General features: G+C 37.8%; 4 protein-coding genes and 1 pseudogene across 5 annotated transcripts; 2 read left to right on the top strand and 3 right to left on the bottom strand.

Annotated features, from left to right (window-relative positions):
- Positions 1-5,833: 5,833 nt before the first annotated feature.
- Positions 5,834-8,340, bottom strand: LOC141816486 (uncharacterized). Its single transcript, XM_074704262.1, has 4 exons — positions 8,179-8,340; positions 6,963-7,136; positions 6,024-6,199; positions 5,834-5,930 (listed from the first exon to the last, which is right to left on the bottom strand). Exons 1-4 carry the CDS (start codon positions 8,338-8,340, stop codon positions 5,834-5,836), a joined length of 609 nt encoding a protein of 202 aa, XP_074560363.1.
- Positions 8,341-8,836: 496 nt separating this feature from the next.
- Positions 8,837-9,395, top strand: LOC141822373 (uncharacterized). The gene has a single exon (XM_074709819.1). It carries the CDS (start codon positions 8,883-8,885, stop codon positions 9,237-9,239), a length of 357 nt encoding a protein of 118 aa, XP_074565920.1. The 5' UTR covers positions 8,837-8,882; the 3' UTR covers positions 9,240-9,395.
- Positions 9,396-9,592: 197 nt separating this feature from the next.
- On the bottom strand, positions 9,593-13,377 carry LOC141821088 (putative GTP diphosphokinase RSH2, chloroplastic). 2 transcript variants are annotated; one of them, XM_074708453.1, is made up of 6 exons: positions 12,652-13,377; positions 12,382-12,567; positions 10,774-11,234; positions 10,529-10,687; positions 10,100-10,451; positions 9,593-9,997 (listed from the first exon to the last, which is right to left on the bottom strand). In XM_074708453.1, the coding sequence occupies exons 1-6, from the start codon at positions 13,285-13,287 to the stop codon at positions 9,719-9,721; spliced, it is 2,073 nt and encodes a 690-aa protein (XP_074564554.1). In that variant the 5' UTR covers positions 13,288-13,377; the 3' UTR covers positions 9,593-9,718. The 2 variants fall into 2 exon arrangements, with proteins under 2 accessions (XP_074564554.1, XP_074564555.1); XM_074708454.1 differs by having other exon boundaries at positions 12,657-13,147.
- A 4,125-nt stretch (positions 13,378-17,502) lies between these two features.
- Positions 17,503-19,982, top strand: LOC141817478 (putative serine/threonine-protein kinase PBL8; annotated as a pseudogene).
- A 1,209-nt stretch (positions 19,983-21,191) lies between these two features.
- On the bottom strand, positions 21,192-26,676 carry LOC141817469 (uncharacterized). Its single transcript, XM_074705111.1, has 12 exons — positions 26,311-26,676; positions 25,803-26,006; positions 25,557-25,702; positions 25,213-25,469; positions 24,954-25,042; positions 23,631-23,778; positions 23,107-23,546; positions 22,511-23,016; positions 22,382-22,442; positions 22,022-22,300; positions 21,621-21,882; positions 21,192-21,529 (listed from the first exon to the last, which is right to left on the bottom strand). Exons 1-12 carry the CDS (start codon positions 26,674-26,676, stop codon positions 21,192-21,194), a joined length of 3,096 nt encoding a protein of 1,031 aa, XP_074561212.1.
- Between the last annotated feature and the right edge of the window lie 340 nt (positions 26,677-27,016).

Below are 27,016 nucleotides of genomic sequence, written 5' to 3'. Positions count from 1 at the left end.
AGGATATGTGTGTACCTTTCCCCTACGAACCAAACAACCTACGTTGTAGCGCTCTAAATTCGGTGTAAGTCACTCTTAATGGGCTTTCTTGTGCTTTCCCTAAGGGTGTATCCTTATGTTAATTTTCCGTTTCTCTCTCTTAAGGTGTGCACATATCTTATACGGGTGACTACTTTTTGATTCTTTCTCTTAAGTCATTTTTCTAAGTGTAATAATTTTTTTCTTTCCCTACTAGGTTGGTCTATGTTATGTTATAGGTTTTCCTAAGGTATTCTGTCAAAAAGAAAGGGAACGTACCTTTATAAGTTAACCCTATTAATAGCTTCTAACTTCTGAAATAGGCCTTTGGGACGATATATATGTTAGGTAGGGGTTCACATTTATTAATATTAAGTTTAATTCCTTTTAAGAGCTTTCAGTTTCATTTAAGTAAGTTAGGGTCTCGTCCTTCCTTCCTCTAAAGGAAAGGGGTCCCACTTTTGTTTAATGTTTAAGGTGTTTCCCCTACAACAACACTACCCCAACCTACGTTCTAGCGCGTTTTCGCTTAATAGAAATGTGCTCCTTGCTCTACTATTTCCTTCCTTTCCGTTCCTCTAAAGGTGCTCATTTATTTATATTGGATTTGATTTTCCTTTCATGGCCTTTCCTTTCATGTGCTTTCTGTTGATTTTTGGTGGTGTTGTATCTTTATATAGATTTCTTAAATTTGACTTGATTGCCCTTCAGTCTAGTTATAGAGAATAGATTAGATCATTCCAGAACCATAGAATTGAATTGCATTTTTGAGACGTATATAGAGAACAATAGAGATCTTACTAGTACTAGAGAGATCTTAGCAAAAGAAACGCTGCAAGTTCAAGCAAAAGCGAAATGCTTAACACATGCTGTGCACCGTCCACAGGAGGCGGGATTGAATTCTTGTTGATCGGAAGGAAAATCATTGTCTTGAGACACACCTTTAGAGGAGCAAGCAATGCACCTCAATAGAAGCCTAGAAGGAAGGATAATGGCAGAACCATAAGATATATTGAGTAATACAATGATGGAGCTATTAAAGATTTAACCGGCTAACGCGTATGACTTAGCTGGTCAGTACTGAAAAAGAGAGGGTTCGGCTGATGCTGAAAATGCTGCGGCCCGGATGGCTCTGAATGTGGCTGGCGGAGTTAATAAGCAGAGGAGAAAGAGAAGAGCTGATCAGTACTAGTGCTTTGGTAGCGAGCACTGCTTGAATAATATAATCAGCAGAAGAAGATGTCGACGGAGAACCGAGAACCCTTAGCTGGAGGGTAAGAACCGCAAAGATAAGAAGCAGGAAAAACATTTTGCTTATTGGTCAGCTTAGATAATGTGTACCTTTTGCATTTTTCTCATTGATTAGGTGGGGCATATCAATTATACAACATTTTTGAATTGTTTAAATTGATTTTCTTAATAACAACCTAAACTAGCTTGGTTTTAGGTTTTTTTAGCAAGGCTTATATGAAACAGCATAGGCACCCACACCATTCTGTGTATTACAGTTACCTTGTCTTATACCATTTTCATGCAATCCTAAAATCAAGGTTATAATGCATGTGATGTTATCACCAGGAGAATAGTTAAAGGATGAAAACACATCCTTGATGGAGTCTGGATACGAAAGAGGCAGATACAGACAGTCTTATAAAAAAATTAAGGCCTTATCTATTTTCAATTTGCAGCTTTCAGAAAATAAAATAAAGACTTTAAAAATTTAAAATATATTTATCACATCATTCACCTCTAATACATTTAAATGTGTTAAGAAAAATAACTTAACAAATATTTATTTTAATTTTTATTTTCTAAAAGAATTTTTTTAAAACAAACAAGGCCTAAATGTGGCAGTGGCACTATTCTCATACTATGAAATCTGCTATACCTAGACACCTACTAAGAGTGTTAGACATACCAGAAGTAGAGTAAGTGAATGATTACTTTCTACACTGAGAAAGTACTGCAATGCTCTATCAGCATTCTCCTGCATAGGAACAAAGAAGTTGAATGCATAATGTATTTGTTAACACTTAACAGAACTGAAGGAGTTGACATATCTCACTCTGCCAACAGAATTTTAAAGTTAATTAAGCACAAGAAAAAATCAATCTATGGAGAACTTACTGTGACATGTCTAAACACATGATGTACTGATACACCCCTTGAATGCATGTAGTTGCCACCCTAGAAAAGTTTAATCACAATTATTACAGTAGAAAAAAATGAAAGAGAAGAGATGATTACTGGAAATGTCAATCACATGCATGTTTGATATGGTTGAATTGATTAGAAACAGGTCTCCTAATAAATATTGATCCACGAGCACTATGTAAATGATGGCAATCATTGAACCAAAATTTAATCAATTAAAAAGTAGTGAGAGCGCTATCATAGTGACTAAGGCTGGATTTGGCATAGTAGTTAAGTGTTTGTTAACCTAAATCCCAAAATTGCTTGAAAAAGCAATCTTACAATCTATATTGAATGGTAAAAATATATTTAGAAATCAGTTTTTGCTTTAAAATAAAAAATGACAGTGTATCAAAATAATTAAAATAAACATGATCAATTAAAACTTAAAATAAATTCATACATTTACACATCATTTTTATAATTAAAATTTTTAAAACTTAATTTGAAATATAAAATAATATTTTATGTAATATCACCATTTAAAAAAAATATTTCTTTCATTGACTTATGATCTTTCATTATATTAAAATTTTTTTGTCCAAATTAGTGTTCACCTATATGTTAAAATGCTTTTAACCAATTATTTATTAAAAATATTCAATCATTAATATAATATTTTTAAATTTTCATATAGTATTAACTTTTTATTTATTCAATAGGATGATGAAAGACCCCTTCAGTTCTGGAGAAGATGAAAAACCCTTCAGCAATCTTGCAGCACGGCGTTGCAATTTCTGAAAGTGACTGTCAACATTCATGTCTCCAGATGAGAAAACTGCAGATGGGCGTGGTGACCCAGCAGTTGCAGCTGAAGCAGCAGAAAAGAACGTTCTTGCAGCATCTTCAGTTTGCATGAATAGTGAAGCGCCCCATCCTGGGCTACCAGAATCTTCGCTCTTATTCATTTAAGCTTATGTGAAAATAAATAGGTCACCTGCAACTTGTATAGAAAATGTGTCTTGATAATTTACTAGCACTTTTTTTGAGTGAGAGAGCTTCAAAAATAAATTCACATAAAACATAGAGCAAAGGAAAAAATTAATATTTCTACCCAAGGTAAATTACCAAATAGATTATCTTCATAAAAGGTCATATAGTTACCTAGATGGTCAGGCCTAGCAATTATGTTCACTAGTTGGGTATACTTCAAATAAGAGATGCCCAAGAGGAGTAGCAATTATTTTCACTATTTGGGCATAGCTTTAAGTAAGAGATGCTTAAGCTAAGGAAAATTGAGTCTTCACTACTTCCACAACTTAAACACCAAGAAATAGTCTCAAGAGATTTGGGGCATGGGTTAAAACATCGGTAAGGACCAATATGGACATCGATACATACGAGTTCAATCCTCAAGAAACATATTTCATATCTTAAACAATCGGTCCGTGCAAGGATCCAATCCTTTCAGAACCCAATAAAAAAAGCTAAATTTCCATGACAAGCTAGTGAACTGGTTTTACATCTACACGGCGTACACAACTAAGAACGAAAACAAAGGAATTATAACCTTTGTTACTGTAAACTCCAAAAGGCATCTAACGGAGAAGAAAAAGGTGAGGACCACTAAGATCAGCAAAAACAAAAACAAAAACCGTTCCAATACGGCTCTCACACGAAACCCTCCTCGTGATTCAGCAGTAGCTTAGAGTTTAGCTTCGCGGACGCAATCCGTCAAACATGACCAGAACTCAACAGAAAACACACGACGAAACTGACACGGAGGGATCACCGAAGAAGATCAGAATTGATTACCTCGATGGATCAAGGAGCAGACAGACTTCGCCGGCCGCCGACGTCTCTCTCTCTCTCTCTCTTCTCTCTCTCTCCCTCCCTCTCTCCTCGATTGCAGAAGAGACTATAAAGGAATTAACTAAAGTATCAAAAGGGTTTCAACAAGATACAGCGACCACCGGACGCCTTTACCGGGCCACGAGACCACGCCACGTAGTGGAACACGCGTGGACCCGGAGCGAGCTCCTTCGCGGTGCGCACGTGGCGGGCTGCGGATTCGTCTACAGGTTGTGTTTTTCCAAATGCGCTGCGGATGGGATCTTTTGCGGCGTGGACATGATGGACGTTAGTGTGGTATGTGGGCCGAGTCGGGTCACTGTCCGGTGAGGTTACCGGTCGGCCTATCGGGTTTAACGGAAGCTGCGTCGTTTTCGCGAGTCACGAACTGCGCACCGGTCTGCGGGCCAAGCGATAACATGGAGTGGTGTCACATAAACAAAGCGGATGGCTTTATGGGCCATGATTTATTTTTATTTTTCTTTTTTCTTTTTTCTTTTTTATTTTTACTTAAATTAATGCAAGAAGAACAATGATGGTTTATTTAGGGGATAATCATGTTGTGTTGGTGTGCCAAAGACACTCTAATTACTTGATTAATTAACAAATCACTAAAATCAATTAGATAACCCAACTTAACTTACATAAGCTAAGAGACATGTTGTATAAATATACTATTGATCGAGATTATGTTAGATCTAATAGAATCCACATATATCTCTAAAACTTTTATGATTTTTGTTTTTGGACTTTATCCAAAAAGTCTCATATTAATATATAGATATCTTCATCTTATAACCACAGGATCTTTTCTATGTATTTTCAATGTAGGACTTTGATTGTATCCCAACAGATTAGCTCTTGTGCCTCAGTATGGAGTTCATAGAGAAATGTACACATGGCAAAAATTTGTGCAATCGAATTCCATCTCGATAGACAGTGTGATCTATCATTCCCTCCTTCGTCCAAACTGTTTGCAACTAGAGATTTACATGAGATGCATTCCATAGATAGTGTAACCCTCACTTATTGGAATTTGGCTATCAAGAATTCACACAATTCTACATTATCGAGATTGGCTCTTGTGCCTTAGCATCAAGTTTATAGAGAAATGTACACATGAGAAAAACTTAGGAATCGAATTCCATCTCGATAGACAGTGTGATCTATCATCCCCTCCTTCGTGCAGACTGTTTGCGACTAGAGAGCTTCACATGAGATGTGTTCCATAGATACTGTAACCCTCACTTATTGGAATTTGGCTAACAAAAATTCACACAATTCTACATGATCAAGATTGGCTCTTGTGCCTCAACATGGAGTTTATAGAGAAATGTACACATGGCAATAGGGGTGAGTATTCAGTTAAAATCGAACCGAACCGAACCGAATAAACCGAAAATCGAATAAACCGATTTTTTTCGGACCAACCGAACCGACTGAATTTCCCAATAAAAACTGAACAAACCGAACCAATATTTTATCGGTTAATTCGGTTTTCAACCGAATTAACCAAATTTTTTTAAATATTATAAAAGGCAAAAATTTGAGGAATCGAATACCATCCTAATAGACAGTGTGATCTATCGTCCCCTCCTTCATGCAAACTGTTTGCGACTAGAGATTCACATGAGATGTGTTCCATAGATAGTGTAACCCTCACTTGTTGGAATTTGGCTAACAAGAATTCACACAATGATCAAGCCATGGACAAACAAAACAAAGAGAAGGATGATATCAACATTTTATCCATCCATAGTAGCTACTCTAGATGCACTTTGTATATGAATGATATTTACTTCAATTAAGTATAAATAAATAAATGCAAAAATTAACTTGTGCTGGTGAATATTGCCTCCAATCTATCTATCGATGCGTGCAAGCTGCCAGGCATCATGTCAAAGACAGATTCCGTGGTGCTAACCTCCCTGTCAAGAATTAACCGACATCAAGCGTAAACAACACAGCTCACAAATTATTGTTGTAGAAGTGTAGAAGCATTGAGGCAGCAAGAATCTTACCCTTGAATCTCAGGGGGTATATAGTCTGCCCTCCAACCAATCCTTAGATCAACCCCCCGGCACAGACCAAGTGATGCTTTGTTTCTGATATGGCCAACACCATCTTTACCCAAACATGTAGATAGATTCCACTTCCATCCAGTTGCATTCGAGTGGAAACTATGACAAACTCCAATCTGTTCAAGTAAGCATAAATTAGTCAATTGTATGTGAAGCAAAAGGATTACTTAAATGTCCTCATCTATGTCATCTCTTAGACTAACAGTTACAGTTCAATAAACCTAATAAACAAAAATTGGTTCACTGACTACTGTCAGAGATATGTTTTATTGTTTGTTTGTTTTTCAAACTCACATGAAAACACTTCTTAGAAACCCTTTCAAGCAAATTCACTCTTGAACTACTTGTTCATATGACAATTTAAAAAATGTGGCCTATCAACTTTTAACTAGAGATATTAATAGAACTAACATTAGCCAATATTGTACTATGTGATCAATTGTTTAGCATTTTTTCATTCTAAAGAATGTGTTATCTCATAAATGTCACATTTCCATTTTAGTTCTGGTATGACACTTCAATTACCAATATTGCAGTCCAGAAGTGATATACAACATGATTCGACCTGCAATGCATATATTTTAAGTTTCTGAATAATTGAAAGTTTGTATTAAAATTTATTTGAGTTTGTTTGTGGCGAGTTTAATTAAACGGGTCATGAATGAATCAACCAATCTATTCAGCCACATGATTCAAGATGGCACTCTAAAGGATACAATATGGATAATGGGATCCTTAAAGAATTAACCCATCTAATCAGAGTATGTACCGCCAAGATGAACTACGAAGTTTTTAGTTATGGACATGTCAAACTATAGTAATATGCATTCATATGCAGTCACAAAGGTAGAAAACATTTCAGTCAAAGACAACAAATACCTGAAGATTCAGATATTTAGTAAGAGGCATCTTCTTTGAGAGCAACTGAATATCCCCGTGCAAGGGCTCATATACAAACTTCCACCTCTTATTATAAGCCATGGGCTTATTAGAAGCCATGGGTTTTAGAACAACCGCTGTTCGATATTCGTTAGTAGGAGAGTTGCAAAAGTACTGAATCAAGAAAAGAGACAGTGATCAGCTAGTTGGGGGAAAATACTTTCAAATAACAAGATGAAACACAAAAGTGCAATAATCACAAGTAAACAGATTAAATTCTTATGGGAAGGTTTCATTGATGCGAATTGAACTCTCGATACTGTTGATAACAACTCAATTGAGGTAATACTTAAAAGGAAAGTAGCACATTATAGAATTTGAGTTGTTTAAGAAAAATAAAATCATATAATTTAACTAAAACTAAAGAGGAAGAAGAAAGGAAAAGGTATAAATTGTATCGCAAAAGCATCTTATTTGGGGGAGAAAACTAAACTAACAAATATAATTTTGTGAACAAAATTCAAGATGATAAGTATGGGGTTTTACCAAACAATATAAAGGTTTAATATTCCTCCACTGGTACTTATTATTATTCTTAGATAGTTGAGAGACAAATAATCTATCTCATTCAAAAAAGCTAAAAAACCTGGCAATGGTTTCAGAAGTTGTTTAATGGTTAACATTGTACAACCATAAAAGAGATTATAATAACATCACTTTACTTCCATTGGTTCATTCGTGCAAAATTTCTACCATATCATATAGCAAAAAACCATTTGATGCCCCAAATATCTCTTTGAAAGTCTTTCTGCAAGAACCTTTAAATATTATTCACAATGTAAACATTAAACCATTCCAATCACCCCTGTATCCTCAAAATGTGCATATGTTAGTCTGGAACTATTCTATGCATCCTGCACACCAAAGGAATCCACAATTCTCAGAATTATCGTATATGCAAAGAATGATGAGATAGATAACAAATTGAGGCATCCTAATTTGACGAATATCGACAATATCAAATTTTGTGCAGTAAAAGGGAGACAAAGAATAGCATTCAGAGTAAGAAAAGATCTGCTATTAATTTCTATGTCCAGGATTTGCAATAACCAAACGCAGGCTTAAAAGGTGATATCATAATCAAATCATGCATAAGATAAGGCGTAATTGTATAAGAAACTAGATGAAGCAAAATAAATAAAAGCATGCAAGGAACCTTGAAATTAAGCCCAACGCGAAAGCCCTCGGTTTGCTTGCGGAACTTGAGGAAGAGATTGGAGGGAACTAAGTTGATGTTGAGGAGCCTGCCTGCCAAATCCCGCTCGTGGCTTTCTTGCAGGTCACGACCCTCACCGGAATCCGCAGCCGCTGCTGCCATCGGAAGTGCGAGGATTGCAGAGATCAAACAACCCTAAAAGGAAAACCAGAGGAGAACTAGTAACGGAACTGGAAATCAATGCGTTGGGAGTGCGATCGAATGAATCCGATGATTCAATGAGGGGTTTCGATCAACGCCGCCAAGGAGATTCGTGGGAATCTGACCGAGTTTGGAGGCCCATACATGCCCATTCAAATATTATTTTATTTTATTTTATTTTTTAAATTAAATTATTAAAAAAATGCTACTTTTTGAATGCGTCAAGGAATGAGACAACACCTGTCGTGTCATCTTTTGATTGGTTACAACTGTCGCGTAGATACAAGTCATCGACACGTGTTCCAAAAATGCTGCTGACGTGTGCAACTCTAACGGATAAGGCTACCTCCCACTCGAACAACCAAAAGCCGCCACGTCTGACACGAATTTGCTGACGTGGCGTACCGTATCTATTTCCCACCCCTCGTATCGCCTCCTCTGCCTCATCCGATTCCTTATCCCTTTCGCTGCACCACCTCGCAACTCCACCAGTCGACTTTCCCATGGCGGCGGCGCTCACCATGCTCATCCCCTCTTCGCCTTCCCTCGCCCCGGTCAAGCTTTCCTCCTCCTCAGCCGCCTTCTTCGGCCCCACGAAGGCGGTGGCCGCGGCGCGCCCGCGCAGGGCCTGCGCGTCCGTCGTCGCCGTGGCGCGCGCCTCGTGGAAGGAGAAGGCCCTGGCGGTGGCAGCGGCCGCTCTGGTGGTGGCTCTTCCGGAGGTGGCGGAGGCGGCGCAGCCTGGGTTCTCCCCCTCGCTGAAGAACTTCCTGCTCAGCATCGTCTCCGGCGGCGTCGTCCTCGGGGCGATCGGAGGCGCCGTCATCGCCGTGGCCAACTTTGATCCGGTGAAACGCACTTAATTAATTGGATTGAGATGATGAAGGACTCAACGCTCCTTACGAGTGATTAATCTAATTGTGAATTGTGATGTTTGCTGTACTCTGTTCCTTCTCCTCGCTTAATATGTTCTTTCTTCTATGAATTTATATAATAAAATTTTCATAAATTTTAAAGCAGATTTTCATAAATTTTCACATTTGGTGTGCGAAGTTAGCATCATGACAAGTCTAATTCGTGCTAAATTAGGGGCATAACACATTAAGCAACTGTTGCTTGTGCAACTCACAAGTCACAAAGCTTCCCTTGCAAGATCAAAATTCACTTATAGAAGCAAATCCACATAAAGACTCCGTTTTTTAACATCTAAGCCAATATAAATCTTGCATTCAATTACTGCCCGTGACACATTTTTTTACAAGAAAAAATCATTAATTCTTATATCAACAAATTGAAGAAATTAACAATGAAAATTGGAGATTCTATCAATGTTAGATAAAACCTATCCACGTTTACCAGAGAGAGTGAGTTCTTGTTCATACATGCGTTGGATCTCTTCCCTATACTTTGTCAATGACTTGTTGAGAAGAGTTGGTCTGAGCTCCACCACGTCCCCCATTTTGAGCTTCTGACTCGGGTCAGTCATCATTTCATGGTTCACTCGCGGCCTCAGATCAAACTTCATAGAGGAGCTGCAAGGGGATCCTCTTGAGCCACCACCTCCTACTCTCACCATCAGGTCAAGCAGGGTGGACTCTGCCGGAAACTCTAGTACAGACATCTGCAATCACAGTCATCGTTATGTTATGGTTGGTTTGCTATTAGAATTGAGAAGGAATAAAACAGTCTTTACTAGAGAATTGAACAGTGTAGGAAAGCTCACTTTCTCATTCTCCAGCATTATGACATAGATAGGGCCATCATGGGCACACTGCTGTGTGTAGGAGGAATAAGGGCAGTCTTCGGAGTGAGAGGGGAAAGGGCACGGCAGTTTGATCAGGTTTGTTTCTTCATATGGCCCTTCAACTTTCATCGTCGCGCATTGCCAACTCAAGACAAATCTTGCCCATTCCACCATTTGAAGCACATAAGATGAGTGCCTGTTGTTTCCTTCTTTGTACCTCCAATGTGCCGCAAATCCATATTCGGCCTGCAAATGCATCTCTTTTGTTCGAATCTGAACTTCAAAAGGAAGCGCCTCTTCGCTAAGGACAACCGTGTGCAGAGACTGATATCTGCAAGTGATGTTCACAGTGAATGAAGATTTTAAAAAAATATTGCTAACATAGTTTGATGATCACCGGTAACTTACCCATTAAATTTCGGATGAACTATGTAATCCTTGAATCTTCCCATGACTTTGGGCCACAATTGATGAACAATCTCAAGCGCTTTGTAACAATCGTCCTCATTCTCAACTATTAACCGCAAACCGTGTATGTCATGGATTTGATTCATGCTCAGTTTTTTCCTGTTATGAAACGATTGTTAGATTCATAATAACTGACAGCTACATCCACTTATAAAGGATGGCAGGTGGAAATCTGGGGAACATACTTGATCATCTTCGAATAAATACTATACAAGCTTTTGTGCCTCCCTGAGAGAGCATTGTAAGCAACACCTTCATTTCTTAGAGCTTTTCCTAGTTTCAGTACTGCAGAGGCAACCAGTTCTTCATCAAAGGAATTCAGAAGCTTTTCGGACAAGTCTTTGTGCTGCACTGGATGCAAATGTTTAAAGCATAAATTCTCCAATAGCTCTTTCCAAGTTGAGATTCCCAATCTGCTCGCCAGGGGAGCAAAGATCTCTAGGGTCTCCTTGGCAAATCTATGCTGTTTACACATTGGCAAAGCTTCCAGCGTCATCATGTTATGAATCCTGTCTGCTAGCTTTATTAACACTGCTCGTGCATCTTCCATCGCAAGAAACATTGTATGCAAGCGATCTGCCTCGACATTTCTACTAGCAGTGTTATTATCCCGAGCAAGCTGACTCAAGTGGCTTAACTTAGAAACCTGCAGTAGAAACCGTTTATTAGCATACTTCTGCACTACTATGGAGAATGTTTCTAGTCATACAACTGCTACGCACCAAATTAAACAGTTAGAGAAACACAAGAAAATTTTCATTGCGGTTGTCCAAGTGTATAATGATGCAAACTGCATAGTGGAATTCTTGTCAATATGAAAATTCATTCCCTTTTAGTTGTAGAAGCACATGATCTGTATAGAGGAACGTCTAATAAACTATGAATTACTTTGATTCAATGTGAACAAGGTGAACGAAGGGATAATCACATGTTCATCATGACAACTAGAAATTCATATATGCCTCTGTATCTTCATTGATGTGATTCTGAGCACCACTTCAGAGATGGTTATTACTTTACTTTAATCTAGATACTCTATTACTACCACACACTATAAAAAACAAATTTGCCTCCTGTTATGAGACATTATCATGTCGAGTTTACCATCATTGTAACAATGCCAAAACATCAGGTATGTAGGCTCTCTTTTCGCCCTTAATCTTATATAGATAAGAGATTATTTAATTTGGCCTATATGATTGTGTGGTGTGTTTAAAATAATCAGTTTTGAATTCTTTGGTATTTGGTGGATAGTGCTCCTGCTGGTGGATGCAGAAATGTTGTTACTCATCCTTGTTCATTTATACAAATTTCATGTATCTTTAGAGAAGTGTCAAATTACTGATTTTGAGTAATTGCTCTAGATATAAAAATTAAGAATACTACATTAATTATGTGAAAATGAACTTACAATTCCCAATTGGATATTTGATTTGGGATTTGAGGAGGATATAAGGGCAATATTTGTATAAATGAACCACAAGGATGAGTAACAACATTTCTGCATCCTCCAGCAGGAGCACTATCCAATTACCAAAGAATTCAAAACCATCATTTTTAAAATTATGGTAAAATAATATAAGATACAAATCTTTATTAGCCTTTGATATAGAGGATTTTACTATGAGCAAACCAACAGTCGACAACACCAAGCTTTATGATAAACATTGACAATACTATATGATAGAAAGGAAACAAAAACAAATTTATCTCCACAAAAAGTAATGAATTCATAAGCAACGAATATGACAGATGTAATATCTTAAAGGAACATTTTGAGAGAATAAGCATACCCCTTCCACTAAATCAGCTACCTCAGCTCCAAACAACTTTAAAATATGGTCATAGGCCATCAAAGAATCATCTAGCGTATCATGTAGAAGACCTGCAGTAACCACTGTAGCATTAGCCCCAATCTTCGCCAACAGAACAGCTGTTTCAACACAGTGCAGTAGGTAAGGATCTCCGCTTGCCCTCATCTATGATTAACAACGAGAAATTCACCTTCTTAGAACACTATACATGTTAGGATTATTTATTCTGACAAGAGAAAGATGTTTGACCTGACCCCTGTGAGCTTTCTCTGCTTCATGGAAAGCCTTGACAACGATCTCCTCGCGGAAAATCTCATGCCTTGACTGAGCTTCTGCAAGCAAATCATTGGCATACAGAGCGGCAGCAGGCATCGTGCCCATCGGATTGTCATCGAAACCAAAGGGCAACTCTTCCTCGCAGAAATCGCTGCTATAGAAGCTGGGGGGATCAAAATCCAGGCTAGGACTGGCGGCGTCCCGAACGAAACGCTTAAAGAACCCATCTTTTCCCGTTCTCCAATCGCCCCCGGTCCACTCTCGCGGATTCCTTGCCCGAGGCGGGCTTCTGGAAGATCCACTCCCGCTCCCGCTGCACGGGCCATGGAACACCGACATGGGACTGTGCTCCCGGCACTTGAAGAGCGACGAAGAGTACGAGCTCCCGAGCTCGTCCGATCTGTCGTATCTCAAATCATCGGCGCCGGCGTGTCGCGCGGCGGCCGTGGAGGAGAAGATGCGGGACAAGCCGCCGACGATGGGCCTCGGAGCGGAGGAAGAAGCATGGGCAGCGGCAGCGGCGCGGGGGTTGATGTCGAAGTCCTGGAATCCATGAATAGCTGATCCGGCGGGCGGGATCGGGTAGAGAGCGATCGCCGGCACGGACATGTTGCTTCCGGATGAAAAAGCGAACTTTTACCCTCCGCCGCCTACCTCAGCTCTCGGAAATCCTGATCCGAGAGATCGTGATCTGGAGAATGGAAGGAATCGAGGAACCTGGTAAGAATCCGAATTGGAACCCTAGATATAGATTGGAGAAGGAAGGTGCGAATTCTGGTTCGTCGGAAAGCGACAGCTCGATTGGCTTCTAGCCCCAGCGAAGAAGAACAATAAGAAAGTCGTTGAAATAACTAAATTGACCTCTTATTACTAATTTTGGATTACTAATTTTATTTTTTATAAAATATTTTATATTAATTGAATAGCTAAATATGATGCGGTGAATATACTCACATTTAACCATAGTTAAAAATTTATTATTCTATTAAGTTAATATTATTAATAGGGTTGAAAATAAATATGTTCATAAATAATTTATTTTTCTCAAGTTTAATTGACAAATTCAATTGAATATTTTACAAGTGATGTAGATATAATAATACTTGAACTAGTCAAACTTATTCTTGACAAAAATTTTGACGTTTACCAAATCATACTTTAATGCTACCTAATCGAAGAAATAATATTTAATCTTTTAATGATCGAGAAGGACGTGATAGGCCAGGTTCATGCATTTCAATTTACATTTTAAAAGCAATTAAAATGTTTTTTTTTGATAATGACAAATCAGACTTTTCATTTTCAACCCTTTATTAATAAATTTTAACGTTTTACACCCACAAAGCATATTATACATATTTCTCAAAATATCCATCTACCCAACTAATTTTGTTTCATTACCGATCAATCATATGATTCTAATAAATCGATAGTCAGAGGCACAGTGGTTGAATCTCGACAAAGAAGGTTCAATTTTCCAACAACATATTTATTGAATGCCTACTCGATTGCCGACCAACTCGTTTATTGAATTTATCTGATATAGCATAATATAGGATTGAATCGTCTACATTTGAATTAGTTAGATTATAAGATCTAAATATCTAATTAATTAAAAATAATAATAAATTAATAGTCATCATTTATTTTTTACTAAAGATAAAATAGACAAACTTAGTATAATCCTAAAAAAATAAATCTAAGATTTTATAAACTAACCTATTAAATTAAAAGCATTTATTAAAATTGAACAAAATTTAAAAATATTTTGTATTGCCGCTTTAGTTTTTATCGAATAAAATTCTAATTTGAACACGATTCTCAAAATTGGCCATTTCTTCGAGGCATTTAAAATCAAATTGTCTTATAAAAAGTCTAACTATGCCGGCTGAAGCAATAATTAATAAAATAATTATAGAGATATTTTAGTCAACGCAAGTAAAGCGTAACAGCAACAGGATGAGAAGTGGCATACGGTATTTAAAACGGTACGCCTCCGTACCACGTGGACGGCGTTGCGTGATCACACTGTCGTCTCCGCCTATCCAACAGCCACGGGCCACCACGTAACGTGTACCAATCCGCTACGCCTACGCCACGTTCCCCATAAAATTCCGGTACCGGTTGCAACCGTTACGAGCAGAAATCCTTAGCGTTTTAATTGATTTCGGCAATTACTCTTTAACCATTTTTTTATAGATAAATATATTTTTACCAGCAAAAAAAAAACCATGTACAGTGTTCTATTGCTTTGATTTATTATTTTGTAAAAGATATTTGAACATATTAAAAAAGATTAAAATAATCTAAGAATATCCTTTGATTGTGATCCATTTGTATATTTGATTCTTATTCATTATAGTAATATTTAGCCACATTCGGGGGTAGTAATCAATTCAATTATACTTCAGCAACATCATAAAAGTTGTAATGAATTATAATCGAGTTGATTCTTTGGTGTTAGATCAATTGAATGATTTAAATGAAATGGGCCTGGCCCAAATAGCAAGATCAACAATCTTTCTTCGACAAACCAAAAATGGTTTTTTTTATATTCTTTTTATTTTAAAAAGGAACTTATGATTTATTTATTTGTAATCAATTATTAAAGGCAAATTAAATATGATTTTGGGTTGTTGACGGTTCAATGAAGAAGGACAGAGGAGTTTTATCAATAATTTAGTGGTTGACTTATGAGCCAGCCATAAATCGGATGATTGAAGTGATGAATTATATGACAATTAATTTGGTATATTTCTATAGGCAGATGCAAATTAGATAAGGATGAGTGAGTGATCAGCTAAAATGGAATTTGACGTTGATTGACCAATAAAATACCCGATTATGGATTGGATCAATTAATATTGTTAACCTTTTTTTTCCTCTTCTGCATCACAAGTGACGAGGTACGAGAGGCATAAATAAAACATTGAAGTCTATTTCTACTAGGGATATTTATCCTGCATGATTAATTTTTAAATTAACTCTGATCGTACTCAAGCAAAATATCGTCCGTTTCATCGCAATCATCGTTACAAAAAATAGAACGGAATGGCAAAATGCAAATTACACTCACACACAAGTTACCTTATGGATAGTACAATCCGGGCTCTGGATTTGCACTTCTTGCACACTCACATGTGTGAAAGAGCTTCTCCTTATACATTTGTTTACAACATTAATACTTGTGATACATTATAAACTAACCAAGTTGCCCCTCAACTACCAATGTGGGACTAAAATCCCTCCATATTATGAGGGTCTTGTTTCCATTCACATTTCCAACACTTCTTAATTAAGATAGGACATCTTTTTCTCTAACGATCCCACCTCTCACAGGTACAGGTACACACACGATCAAGAACATCCTTACTTCTTTATTTTCACATTTTTCCTCTTCTACTACAACTAAACTTGAGCGTCAAAGCACTGAGTTAGGGTATCCTTGACTTCCGTTTTCATCCTTGTCTTTCCCCTTACGGCTCAATGCTCAATAGTACGTGAGAATCCGACGTCTTCCTCCTCGATCAGTGGGTACCGCTATTAAATTAAAATTGAACGAAATGTCTTCCACGTGTTAAATGAATTAAGTTATAGGAAAGTACGTAAGCAATTTAATGATAGCTAAGATGAATATATATATATATAGAGGACAATAAACACTTGTTAAATGTGGAAGATTAATTGTTTTTTTAATGAGTTTTAAAAATGTTCCCACATGAGATTCATCACGTTTTTTTCGATCAGTTCAAACTAAGAATAAACATAGATTAAATTGATCTTTCTTTTGACCTTTACAAGACTACTTACAAATTTAAGTCGAAGTGGAGAGAAAACAATGTGATAAGTAAAAAATTTAATATAAATTTGAGTGGAAAGTCGAGTATCTTTGAAATTACAATCGACATCTATTTCCTAGCTAAGATAGAATGGTATATCATAATTAATCACCTCGAGTCAATTTAATTCAATGTAATTATGATCATGGATTTGTAATCTTCTACAGATTCACATGTGAGAGAGAGTCTCTCTCCATATATATATATATATATATACATAATATATATATATAATATATATATAATTTTAATGATACATTATAAATTAACTATAATATCATAAAACTCTTAATGTGTATTATAAGTCTCCTTCCTTTTCAGCTATCTTATTTCCTTTCAAAATTCCAAACCTAAGTTTCTTCCAACTTAATGTCTTCCTTTCCTTTATTTCTAGTCATTAAAATGTCCTTTTAGAATTTTATTTTATCACCAAAATGCTTCATTTCTATCGCCAAATAAAAATTTTAAAAGGTTAAAATTATTATTTTAATAATAAAATAAATATTATAACTTTATAAACTTAGCCGACCAATTGAATCAATATTATTAAATAATAAAATAAATTAAATGAATTAAATCATTGAAATGACTATTTAAATTTGATTTATTATTTTTATAAATTTGAGTTTGATTCAAATGATCAAGTTCTAATTAATTTAATAATTTTAAATTTACTTGATTTATATGAGTTTGATCATATAAATTTATTTATTTATTTTAAAAATATTTTTTATTATTTAGCACGTTAATAAAAAATTTTATTGATGAATATATATAATTTGCTAATATTGCTCATAAATATTATTATTTATGATTGTTGTTCATGAATATTAATAAGTTGAACGTATATATATATTTAAATTTATTAATTTAATTTAATAAATCATTCAAATTAATTATATTTAATGAATAATAATTATTCTTAACACCAAATTTATTCACTGACCCTAGTTTACCGCCCTCGCCGAGAGCATGACGACCGATTGCATGTACTTGACCCAAATCCGTCGCTTCCACCGTCCACCTTCCACCTTCCTCCTTCCTCCTTCCTCCTTGGCCCCTCTCTCGATCTATACATATCAAGCCAACTCCTCGCCTTCTACGTGACAGACTCTATACCGATTCAATCAGATCTCTTCATGGCGGAGCAGAGTCGAAGGCGGCGGTCGTCCTCCTGGCTGATGAGCTGCTGGGGAGGAGGGGGAGGAGGAGGAGGAGGAGGAGCGACGGGCAGCGCAGACGAGAGCAGTTCGGATTCGGAGCGGAGGGTGTCGGATTCGGATCCTATGTCGCTGGAGGAAGAGCTATCGCTGGCGCTGGCGGGGTCGGAGCTGGTGGCGTTCACCATCTCGGAGCTGAAGGTGGCGACGAGGAACTTCGCCACGACCAACTTGCTCGGGTCCGGAGGCTTCGGACCCGTCTACAAGGGGTTCCTCGACGAGCGGATCCGCGAGGGGATCCGCCCGCAGCAGGTCGCCGTCAAGTCGCTGGACCTCGACGGGCATCAGGGCCACCGGGAGTGGCTGGTGAGGGCTCCTCCGATCATAATTTCTTGAAAATTCTGGAGTTTTACGAAAAGTTTCACAACGCCTTTTCAATTTACCCCTCATTCTTTAGAGTAATTACTAATTAATGGGTGTGTTATTGATTAATTGCAGGCTGAGGTGGTGTATTTAGGGCAAATGAGGCATCCGCATCTGGTTAAATTAATTGGATATTGCTGTGAGGACGAACACAGAATGTTGGTCTATGAGTACATGGCTAGAGGGAGCTTGGAGAATCAACTTTTCAAGAGTATGTTTGTCTTAATCTCCTTATAATCTAATCTAATCTAATCTAATTAATTAATTATCATGATTTTCATTGATTAGTGATCCATTTTATTTAAATTAAGATGCATTAGTTAAAGAATTATTGTTCAGCCATCATCAATTTGACTTTAATTCCCTTCATAAAACAATTAGAAGAATCAAACATTCACTTTCAATCCCATTTGAAAACAACTTTGTGACATCAACTTTTACTTTATTTAGTGCATTAAACTTGATCCATCTTGCTCATCTTTATCCACAATTAATTAATTAATTAATGATAACAAAAATTTTTTGATAATTTTATTGAACATTTCTAGTGTGATTCTTTGAAGGACTCCTTGCTTGGTTGCCATGGACGACAAGGTTAAAGATAGCTGTTGGAGCCGCAAAGGGATTGGCCTTTCTCCACGAAGCCAATAAGCCGGTCATCTATCGCGATTTCAAAGCTTCAAATATTTTACTCGATGAGGTAGCTATCTAGCTATTCATTTTCTCGATTCACTATGATCACAATTCACATTGTTGTACATGTCAAGAGTAGTGAGATCTTCAAAAATTATGCATTTACATGATCTAAACACAGGACTACACGGCTAAACTCTCCGACTTTGGGCTCGCAAAGGATGGCCCGCAAGGCGACAAGACTCACGTGACCACACGTGTCATGGGCACGTATGGGTACGCCGCACCCGAGTATATTTTGACTGGTACGACATGAAAAACAAGTTCATATATATGTTGCCATACTGTTGGGCTAACACGAACTCGATCTGATTCAGGCCACTTGAATGCCAAGAGTGATGTTTATAGTTTCGGAGTCGTGTTGTTGGAGCTATTGGCGGGGCAACGGTGCGTCGACAAGAACCGACCGAACCGACAGAAGAACCTGGTTGATTGGGCAAGGCCTTACCTCACCAATGCAGAGAAGTTGTGGCGTGTCATGGACCCGAGCCTGGATGGGCTTTACTCAGTCAAAGGCGCTCAAAGAGTGGCCGGGGTGGCGCACAAGTGCCTGAGCCACACTCCAAAGGCGAGACCGAGTATGAAAACTGTGGTGGAGTCTTTGGAGCCACTTCTCAGCTTGGATGATCACGAACCCGTCGATCCCTTCGTCTATGTTGCAACGAAGGAGAAGACGTGCGAAGAGGAAGACATTAAGAGTAAGGAGAAGAAGAAGAAGAAGAAGAAGATGATGATATTTGAGAGAAGAACCACGACAATCATGACCAAAGGCACAAACAACAGTTCCCCAATTCAGTGATTCACTCCGAGGTTGCTCTTCATAAGGATGGCAATAAACTGTTCCGGAACTCTCACTTTCGGCGGTTCAAAAGGCACAGCCAAGAACGATGAGCATGAGCATGAGCACATGAAATTGTTTGTTTATAGATTATATATATAGAGTGGGCATAAGACTTACAGTATGTTTGTAATTGTTAGTTTTGATGATCGTTACTGGCATGCCCGGAGAAGCCTGGCCAGAGAGGAGCACCTTGAATCTGAATCCCCCTGCCGGAGGAAGTGTGCTTTGTGCATTGAATTAGGAGCAGTCGACTTGAGTAGTCCTGATTGGATTGGGGCAGTAGTATACCTGATCAAGAAGATGGTGAAGCTCTTGGGTACTCGGTGGCGGTGAAGACGGCGGCGGCGGCGGTGGCGAGGCGGCGGTGGGAGAGGAGGATTGATGAGGGGGTGGATCCACTTCGCCACCGCGTCTTGCAAGCTAAGTAACCGGTCGATTGCATGGCTACGGGCCAGTTACCAAAACATCTGATCACTCAAGTGTTTAATGTTGAAGTGGTTTGAAAATGGAGACGAGATGGATCGGAGTTACATAGGAAGGGTAGTTGGATTAGGTTATATATATATATATATATATATATATTAATGGAGTTAAATAAGAGAGGTTGTTGGATTAGTTTGTCATTTGTCGGTGATATCTTGCGTGATGTACAGGATGCGACTGTATGTCTGCAGGGATTTTTTTTAATTAAATTTTTTTATATCTTTGATTAATTAAACTATTTAAGATTTTATCATTAGATTATAATATTAAATATAAAAAAAAATAAAAAAATTTAATTACTTTCAAGATATACGGGATAAGAAGTGTCAGTCTTATGAACAACTAAATTTCTTTTATTTTAAAATTTTTTTATACTTAATACTATAACTTAACTTTTAAATCATAAAATAAAAATCTTAAATAACTTAATTATAAATAAAAAATACTACTATTTTTATTTCGGATATTCGAACCACAAGACTCTTCAATCACGCACCCTACACACACAAACAGACACAAGATATATATATATATAATTCAATAAAAAAGTTTAAATGATTTGATCGTAAATTTAAAAAATAAATTAAAAAAAATCCTATCGACATCGTGCGTCGTGTAGAAGATATATATATATATATACAGACTAAGTTTGAGATGCACAGTTCGATTTTAATCATCAAATGAATTAAAAATTGAAATAGCTCGTTAGACACCCAGCGTTATTAATTATTGGAACATCACATATGTGCTAAGTGAAATTAGAACCTTGATTATCTGAGAGAGAAAAATACCTATCTTTTATCAGCCCATCCTACCTTGCACGACTAGTTAAAAGTAATGAATGATTCGATGTGAAAAGGGGTGGTAAATCAGCCAATTGATCTGCATCTACCAACTGCCAACTGGATCATATTTAGCACGGACATATTTTGTAATCTAATCTGTAACAAATTTGCAATTTGGCAGATAATCTAACAACCAAGTTCATAGCACTTTGAAAACGATAATAAACATGAACAAATATTCAGTGGAGGAGCACTTGTTGTTCCCCAATCAGTGTCGATACAAAACATTTCACTCTGAAAAAGGCTCTTCTTCTTCTTCTGCTGTCACATCAGACTCCTCATCCTCTTCATTGTCAGACAAGAGTTCAGTTTTGAGTTTGGTTGACATCCTGCTGATTGCTGCAGTCTTGCTCGCCCTCTGAGACCGCCCGCTGACCAGGCTCGCACTCATCGGAACCATAGAGATACTTGCATCATTGCCCCCGGCACTGTCATCATCGTCGGACGAGGAAACTTCACGCCTCACCCTTTGCCTCCTGGCCGGCGCATTCCTGGCAGACTGTTGTGCTGGTGTTGGAGGGAAGCTTGTGGATGTAATGCTTGGGTTCCACTCCAGTCCCAACTTCGCTGAAATGGCCAGCATTGTCATGGAGTTTGGTGCTAGATTTATTTATTCATGCTGAATTCACAGTCGAAGTTAGTGGTGATGTACTAGTACCGAAAATAGTGGCTAATTGGTCCTCTGATAGTTCTTCATCGGGATGTTTGTCGAGATTTTTGAGACGCGTCGCCATAAGATTGAACTCTTTGATGATTTCTTTGTCCCCTGTTACTGAATAGCTCATGGTATTCAATAGGCTCCTCATGCACTTGATAGAATGTTGCTCAGATGCGTGGAACTGAATCGAAGTTGCAAACCGAGACAGTGCCAGCATATAAGATTTTCCGGCAGATGTTTTCTTCTCTGAGAAGCTTGCAACCTAAATGATGCTTAGCATAAGTATCAATGATGCACATGTCTCGTATGAATAATGCTGAAACACTGAAAAGATAATCTCGCACAGGTTCAAAAGATGGATAAGCAACAAAGCTAAACCATCCTGGAGTTACAGTCTTTACCTCTGCAGCAATGCGAATGGCGATTCCCTCCACTCCATTGTCAAAATCATCCAACATTTGGAGTGAGCAAGAATGGCTTTCAGAGTTCACTTTGTTGGACTCATCCTCCTTGGATTCTTTTGAGAAGAGAGGGACTTGAATCATTTGTAACATGAAGCGTGCAACTAATAACGCTCTCTTTCTCATTTTCGACACAATGACTGAAGAACCACCAGAATTACCACAAATACCAGGCCAGAAAGATCTCACAGTAGGAATAAAAGCAGTGGAGATACACCTCTGCACAAGAAAATTCAGGCCATAAGAAATGAAGCTGCATTGACATTAATTGTCTCCCATGCAATTAATTTAACAACTTGCCTTGTGAATGCACGAGAGGGCAGGATAATGCTCAAAAAATATGGACAAGCATTGCTTTAACCTGTGTTACAACAATGAATTAGGAATTTTTAAAAAAAAAAATAACAAATTGTATGGGACTATCTTTACCTTTGTAATTCCTTAGTTTCATCACAAAAGTACAACTTTATGAGTCTGCCTAAGACCAAAGGATGTAAACTAGTAGAAATACTTGGATAATTCTCACTCAAAAGGAGAATCTTAGCAAAGCCTTCAGCCAGAACAGAATGGGCACTCTCATGCTCATCAGTATCACCAACTTCACCATTGTCATCATTGTTCAGTCCATAGTAAAGCAAATCAAGCGAGCCTATGTTGGCATCCTCCAAATTTAAGGAGTTGATAGAAAAAACTCCCTTTTCATTGTTAGACTGACTAATATCTATCCCAATTGCTTTATCGAGTTCTTGAGGACCATGCCATACCAATAAATCCATCAACGACTTGCCTGTCATGATTCTTACTGAAGCAGCACCATTTACAAAGGAAGATCTTAGTTGTGTAACTAGCTCTCCTGTCAATCTATTTTCTAGAAGTCCGTAGAGGCCAATGCATCTTACTGCAACTCTTTGTACATCAGTATGGCTCTGCTTTGCCTGCATTCCATGAATGTTGAAGTTTTCATAAGCATAGTAGTGTTAGTGAGATCTTGTAATGCTATCTCAGTTAATCGCCTACACACTTACCCCAGGAAGCAGTAAAGCATGTAGCAGCTCAGAAGGTTCAGTGCCAGTGCCTTTTAGGCTCCAAATATTATTAATGTTTTCCAAAAGAAGACCAGTAACTGCAAGACAATGCATCCAGTTTATGAAGTCAGCAGTTCTCTCTCTGCAAGGCTGGGCAAGCAGCTTAATAACACCAGTAATTACTGCTTCAAATTCACCCACTGAAGCATGCACTTTTTTAGCCAGTTCTGCTACTGCTCCTGCCCATTCCTTATCTCCACCGAGACTGATTCCATCACCAATGACAATCTTATTCCCATCCTCATCAACTTCAAATTCAAGAGGCATGAGTAAAAGTTCATTAACAAATTCGCTCGCAACTTTCCTGTTTGTCATGTCTGAGAAATCAAGCATTGTCCCAAGTAGTAATAGCTGACGAGCCGTGAAGTGGTGATTTGGACCTGTAAATACAACATGATTTGGTCACAAGATCTAAATTGTTTGTGATTCATAGATTTAGAGCAAAATGCGGGAAAAAATCTCACCAGAAGATAGATGCAGTTTTACCAAATCAACAAAGGAGGATACTGTTGCTGGAAGGATTGAGTCTAAAAGGTCATTATTCTCTGAAGCTTCTGATGCATATATTGCTGCTTCTGTGCCCGTGGCACTTGCGGCATCAGTACCTTTTATCTGTTTGATGACAATGAGAAGAAAATTTATATTTCATTATGCAAATTGAAATATTCCTCAACAAAGAAGTTCAACTATCATGAGTACCAAGATGAAATTAATCTAAAGAACAATTACTTGGTGATGACTATGCATGCGATATTTTAGAATTGAAAAGGAACTGAAATTAATGAGCCAAAGGATGTTCAAACTGTTCAGTTCTATGTGTCGTGCAATTAATACTGTACAGTCTTATGTGCCATGTCGTGTCCTAAAAGGCATACCTAGTGCAGCATGAGCAGAATTTGATTCAAACACAAATCTCTATGGCCTACATTCCTCTTTTCTTTGTTTGGGTTTGTAATAGATTACTTTTGGGTAAAGTATTGTGCCACCTTTTACCAAGGTCTAGTTATACTTGGGTTTCTTCCAAATTTAAAAATTAACGATGATGACAGTAAACATAAACAGCAGTGTCAATAAAGAAACAAATATGCCTTTTCTTCTCAGTTAGTTGAGAGGACAGTATCCTAATATTTATTTTGTCTAATAAAATAAATCTATTTCAATATTCTTTACAGTCGGAGATCTTCAAACAATCACCAAATATTCAGTGTGAGATTATAAACTCATAGCAAATCATTACCAAAACATTAGCTGAAATCACAATTGTTTCATGCAAGCTTAATCACATCAAATCAATTTTACTAGATAAAAATATTAAAATATCTAGCTCCATTGTTGGTTGGGGACATCAAGGGGTATCGTGCGCAATTCTGAAACTCAAGACCGTTAAGTATATGTAGACGTTAGTACTAGGGTTCCATGTAATTTTTACTTTTGTTCAGTTTGTTGTATTTAAATAATATAAAGGGATATTGTGTGCATTTTGAAACTCAAGTGTGTTAAAATTATGTAGACATTAGTGCAAAGGTCATGCAATTATTTTTATTTTTATTCAGTTCATTGCTTGTATTTGAGAATACAATATTATGAATTAAATTATTTATACTAGTCAACTATCTCTTCACATATGATCTTGCATATTGGCTGTACACTATGTAGAAAGTGGTAACTCCATCCATTGTTTTCAAAATGCAAGTTTTAGAATTTTGTAATTGACTCGAGCGCGTGATATCAAAGCCACCACAAGGAAATATTAGACAAAATTTTAAGTGCATCAACAAAGTCCTTACTTGAGCTTTACTTTGTAAATGCCAGCATAGGGTCCTCCAGTAAAGAGCAACTTCAGCTTCTATTAGCTGAATGCCTGAACCGTTTCCTTCTAAAATAAAAAAGAAACTTCAGCTACTTAGGGATGAAGAAGTTTGTTTGAGATAATGATGGTGTTAATGTAACATGGATGGACAACAAAAATTATATGTATGAAAATTATAATGATGTGAACAGTTAAGTAAATTTGCAAATCAATAACTTGTTCAATTCAGTACTCACCTTCACTAGTACTGCCGGATGGCAAGTGTTGTCTTAGACTTTGATGTTCTTGCACCATACCATTTTTCAGGAGAGCTTCCATAACTAGCACTCCTACTGATTCATATGTTTCAACATCAAGAAATCTCAAAAGAACAATTGGATCTCCATTGCAGCACTTTGTAAGCCAATCCTTCAACATCTTCAAACATTCATTCAATACAGATGAAGATCGATCTAAAAGTCCTCTCTGAAGGATAATGCTCCTTTGCTTAATGCTGAGAGTTCCAAAACAAAGGAGTTATCTCTGTGTAATTTCACCAAGCACATTCAATTTGGCTTCCAATTTCTTAATAGACAATTACCTAAGAGTTGGAAGTGGGAATCTACTTGCCAAGACAAGGTACGCTGCTTTCCGCACTGACTCACTAACATCAAGGGTTGATGTGATGATAGCCTCAGATGTCATGTCTGAGGGTGGCAGAGATAAGACTATAGACTTGCGAACCTCCTATTGAATTATAAAAATTAATGATGAGAACTAACGAGGACAATGGGATCAAGCAAACCGCAAATTGTATGCATGATTTTTTTTTTTTTGAAGGACATACAGAATTTGGTTCTCCAGGAAGAGTTTCAAGGAACAGAACAACAATGTCACTGTCTTCTCCGTCATTTGCAAAGCGTGATAAAGCTCGGATAGCAAATCCACGAATTGCTGGTACTTTGTCCCCTACACGTTGCTTCATGCTATCTAATACCTCATCCCACAGCTCATCACTCACCTCTGCGTCATCTGGAAGCCTCATAATTATCTGTAATGTCAACAGTTTGTGTGTGAAAAACATAGGATGAATTATTTAACAAAATACAAGATGCAGATGGCCAATCAAGACAAAATACTACAATAAACTGAAGACTTAAATCCTGAATCAGTCCAAATCAGGATCTTGGCAGTCCAATAAACTGAACATACAGATTATGGGTAATCATATAGGAATTTCGTGCTAATAAACAGTCTTCCATCACCAGCATTGGATTGTTCCAGACAAGCAACAATTTGAAGGCACTAATAGTGAGAAATCATAAATTTGACTCAAGGTGCAAACTTTTCCACACCTCGGAGATGATTTGACAGGCGCGGAACCTGGCGGCCCGGTGGCCGGCGGCAGTAGCCAGGAGGAGGAACCGGAGGAACTCCTCCAGGAAGGCATCGGATGTTGCGGCATCCTTCCCATCTCGGTGGGCGGCGAAGGAGGATACAAACCGGACGGTGCGCTCGGAGGACACTGTGCGCCGGGGGAAATCGAAGAGAGGGGTTAGGGCTCGGGAGAAGGCGCGGAAGAAGGGACCGCCGGAGGAGGAGCGGAGGGCGGAGAGCTCCTTGATCTTGCGCGAGTGGATAGCCTGGGATTGGCGGCACTCGTCGAGGACCCTAGCAATCTCGCCGGCGATGCGCTTCTCGTCGTCGTCCACCATCGTCATCGAGGATGCGAAATTTTTGGGGATGATTTGAGCGGGAAAAGGGCTCGTTTAAATTCAAGACGCGTCTCCCAAATCGGTGACCTCGTAACACGTGTCACGTCTGTGGATATTGCCAGCGAGAATTTCATTTCCACCCGTATAATTTGTATAATGCTAAGAATTGTTAAAATATCCCTTGAATTTCACTGTCTTTTCTTTGGTATATCCATCACTTCAACAATCTCACACGATCGATTATCACGATATTTATAAAAATTTAAATTAAAAAATTATAATTAATTACAATGAAAGAGATAGGATACACAACTGCATGGCTGACAACTAAGTGCATTCCCGTATT

Source organism: Curcuma longa, chromosome 2 (assembly GCF_044706935.1).
Source record: "Curcuma longa cultivar G26 ecotype Majalengka, Jawa Barat chromosome 2, ITB_CL_G26_1.1, whole genome shotgun sequence".
Classification (NCBI taxonomy): domain Eukaryota; kingdom Viridiplantae; phylum Streptophyta; class Magnoliopsida; order Zingiberales; family Zingiberaceae; genus Curcuma; species Curcuma longa.
This window is presented reverse-complemented; position numbering and strand designations above follow the sequence as displayed.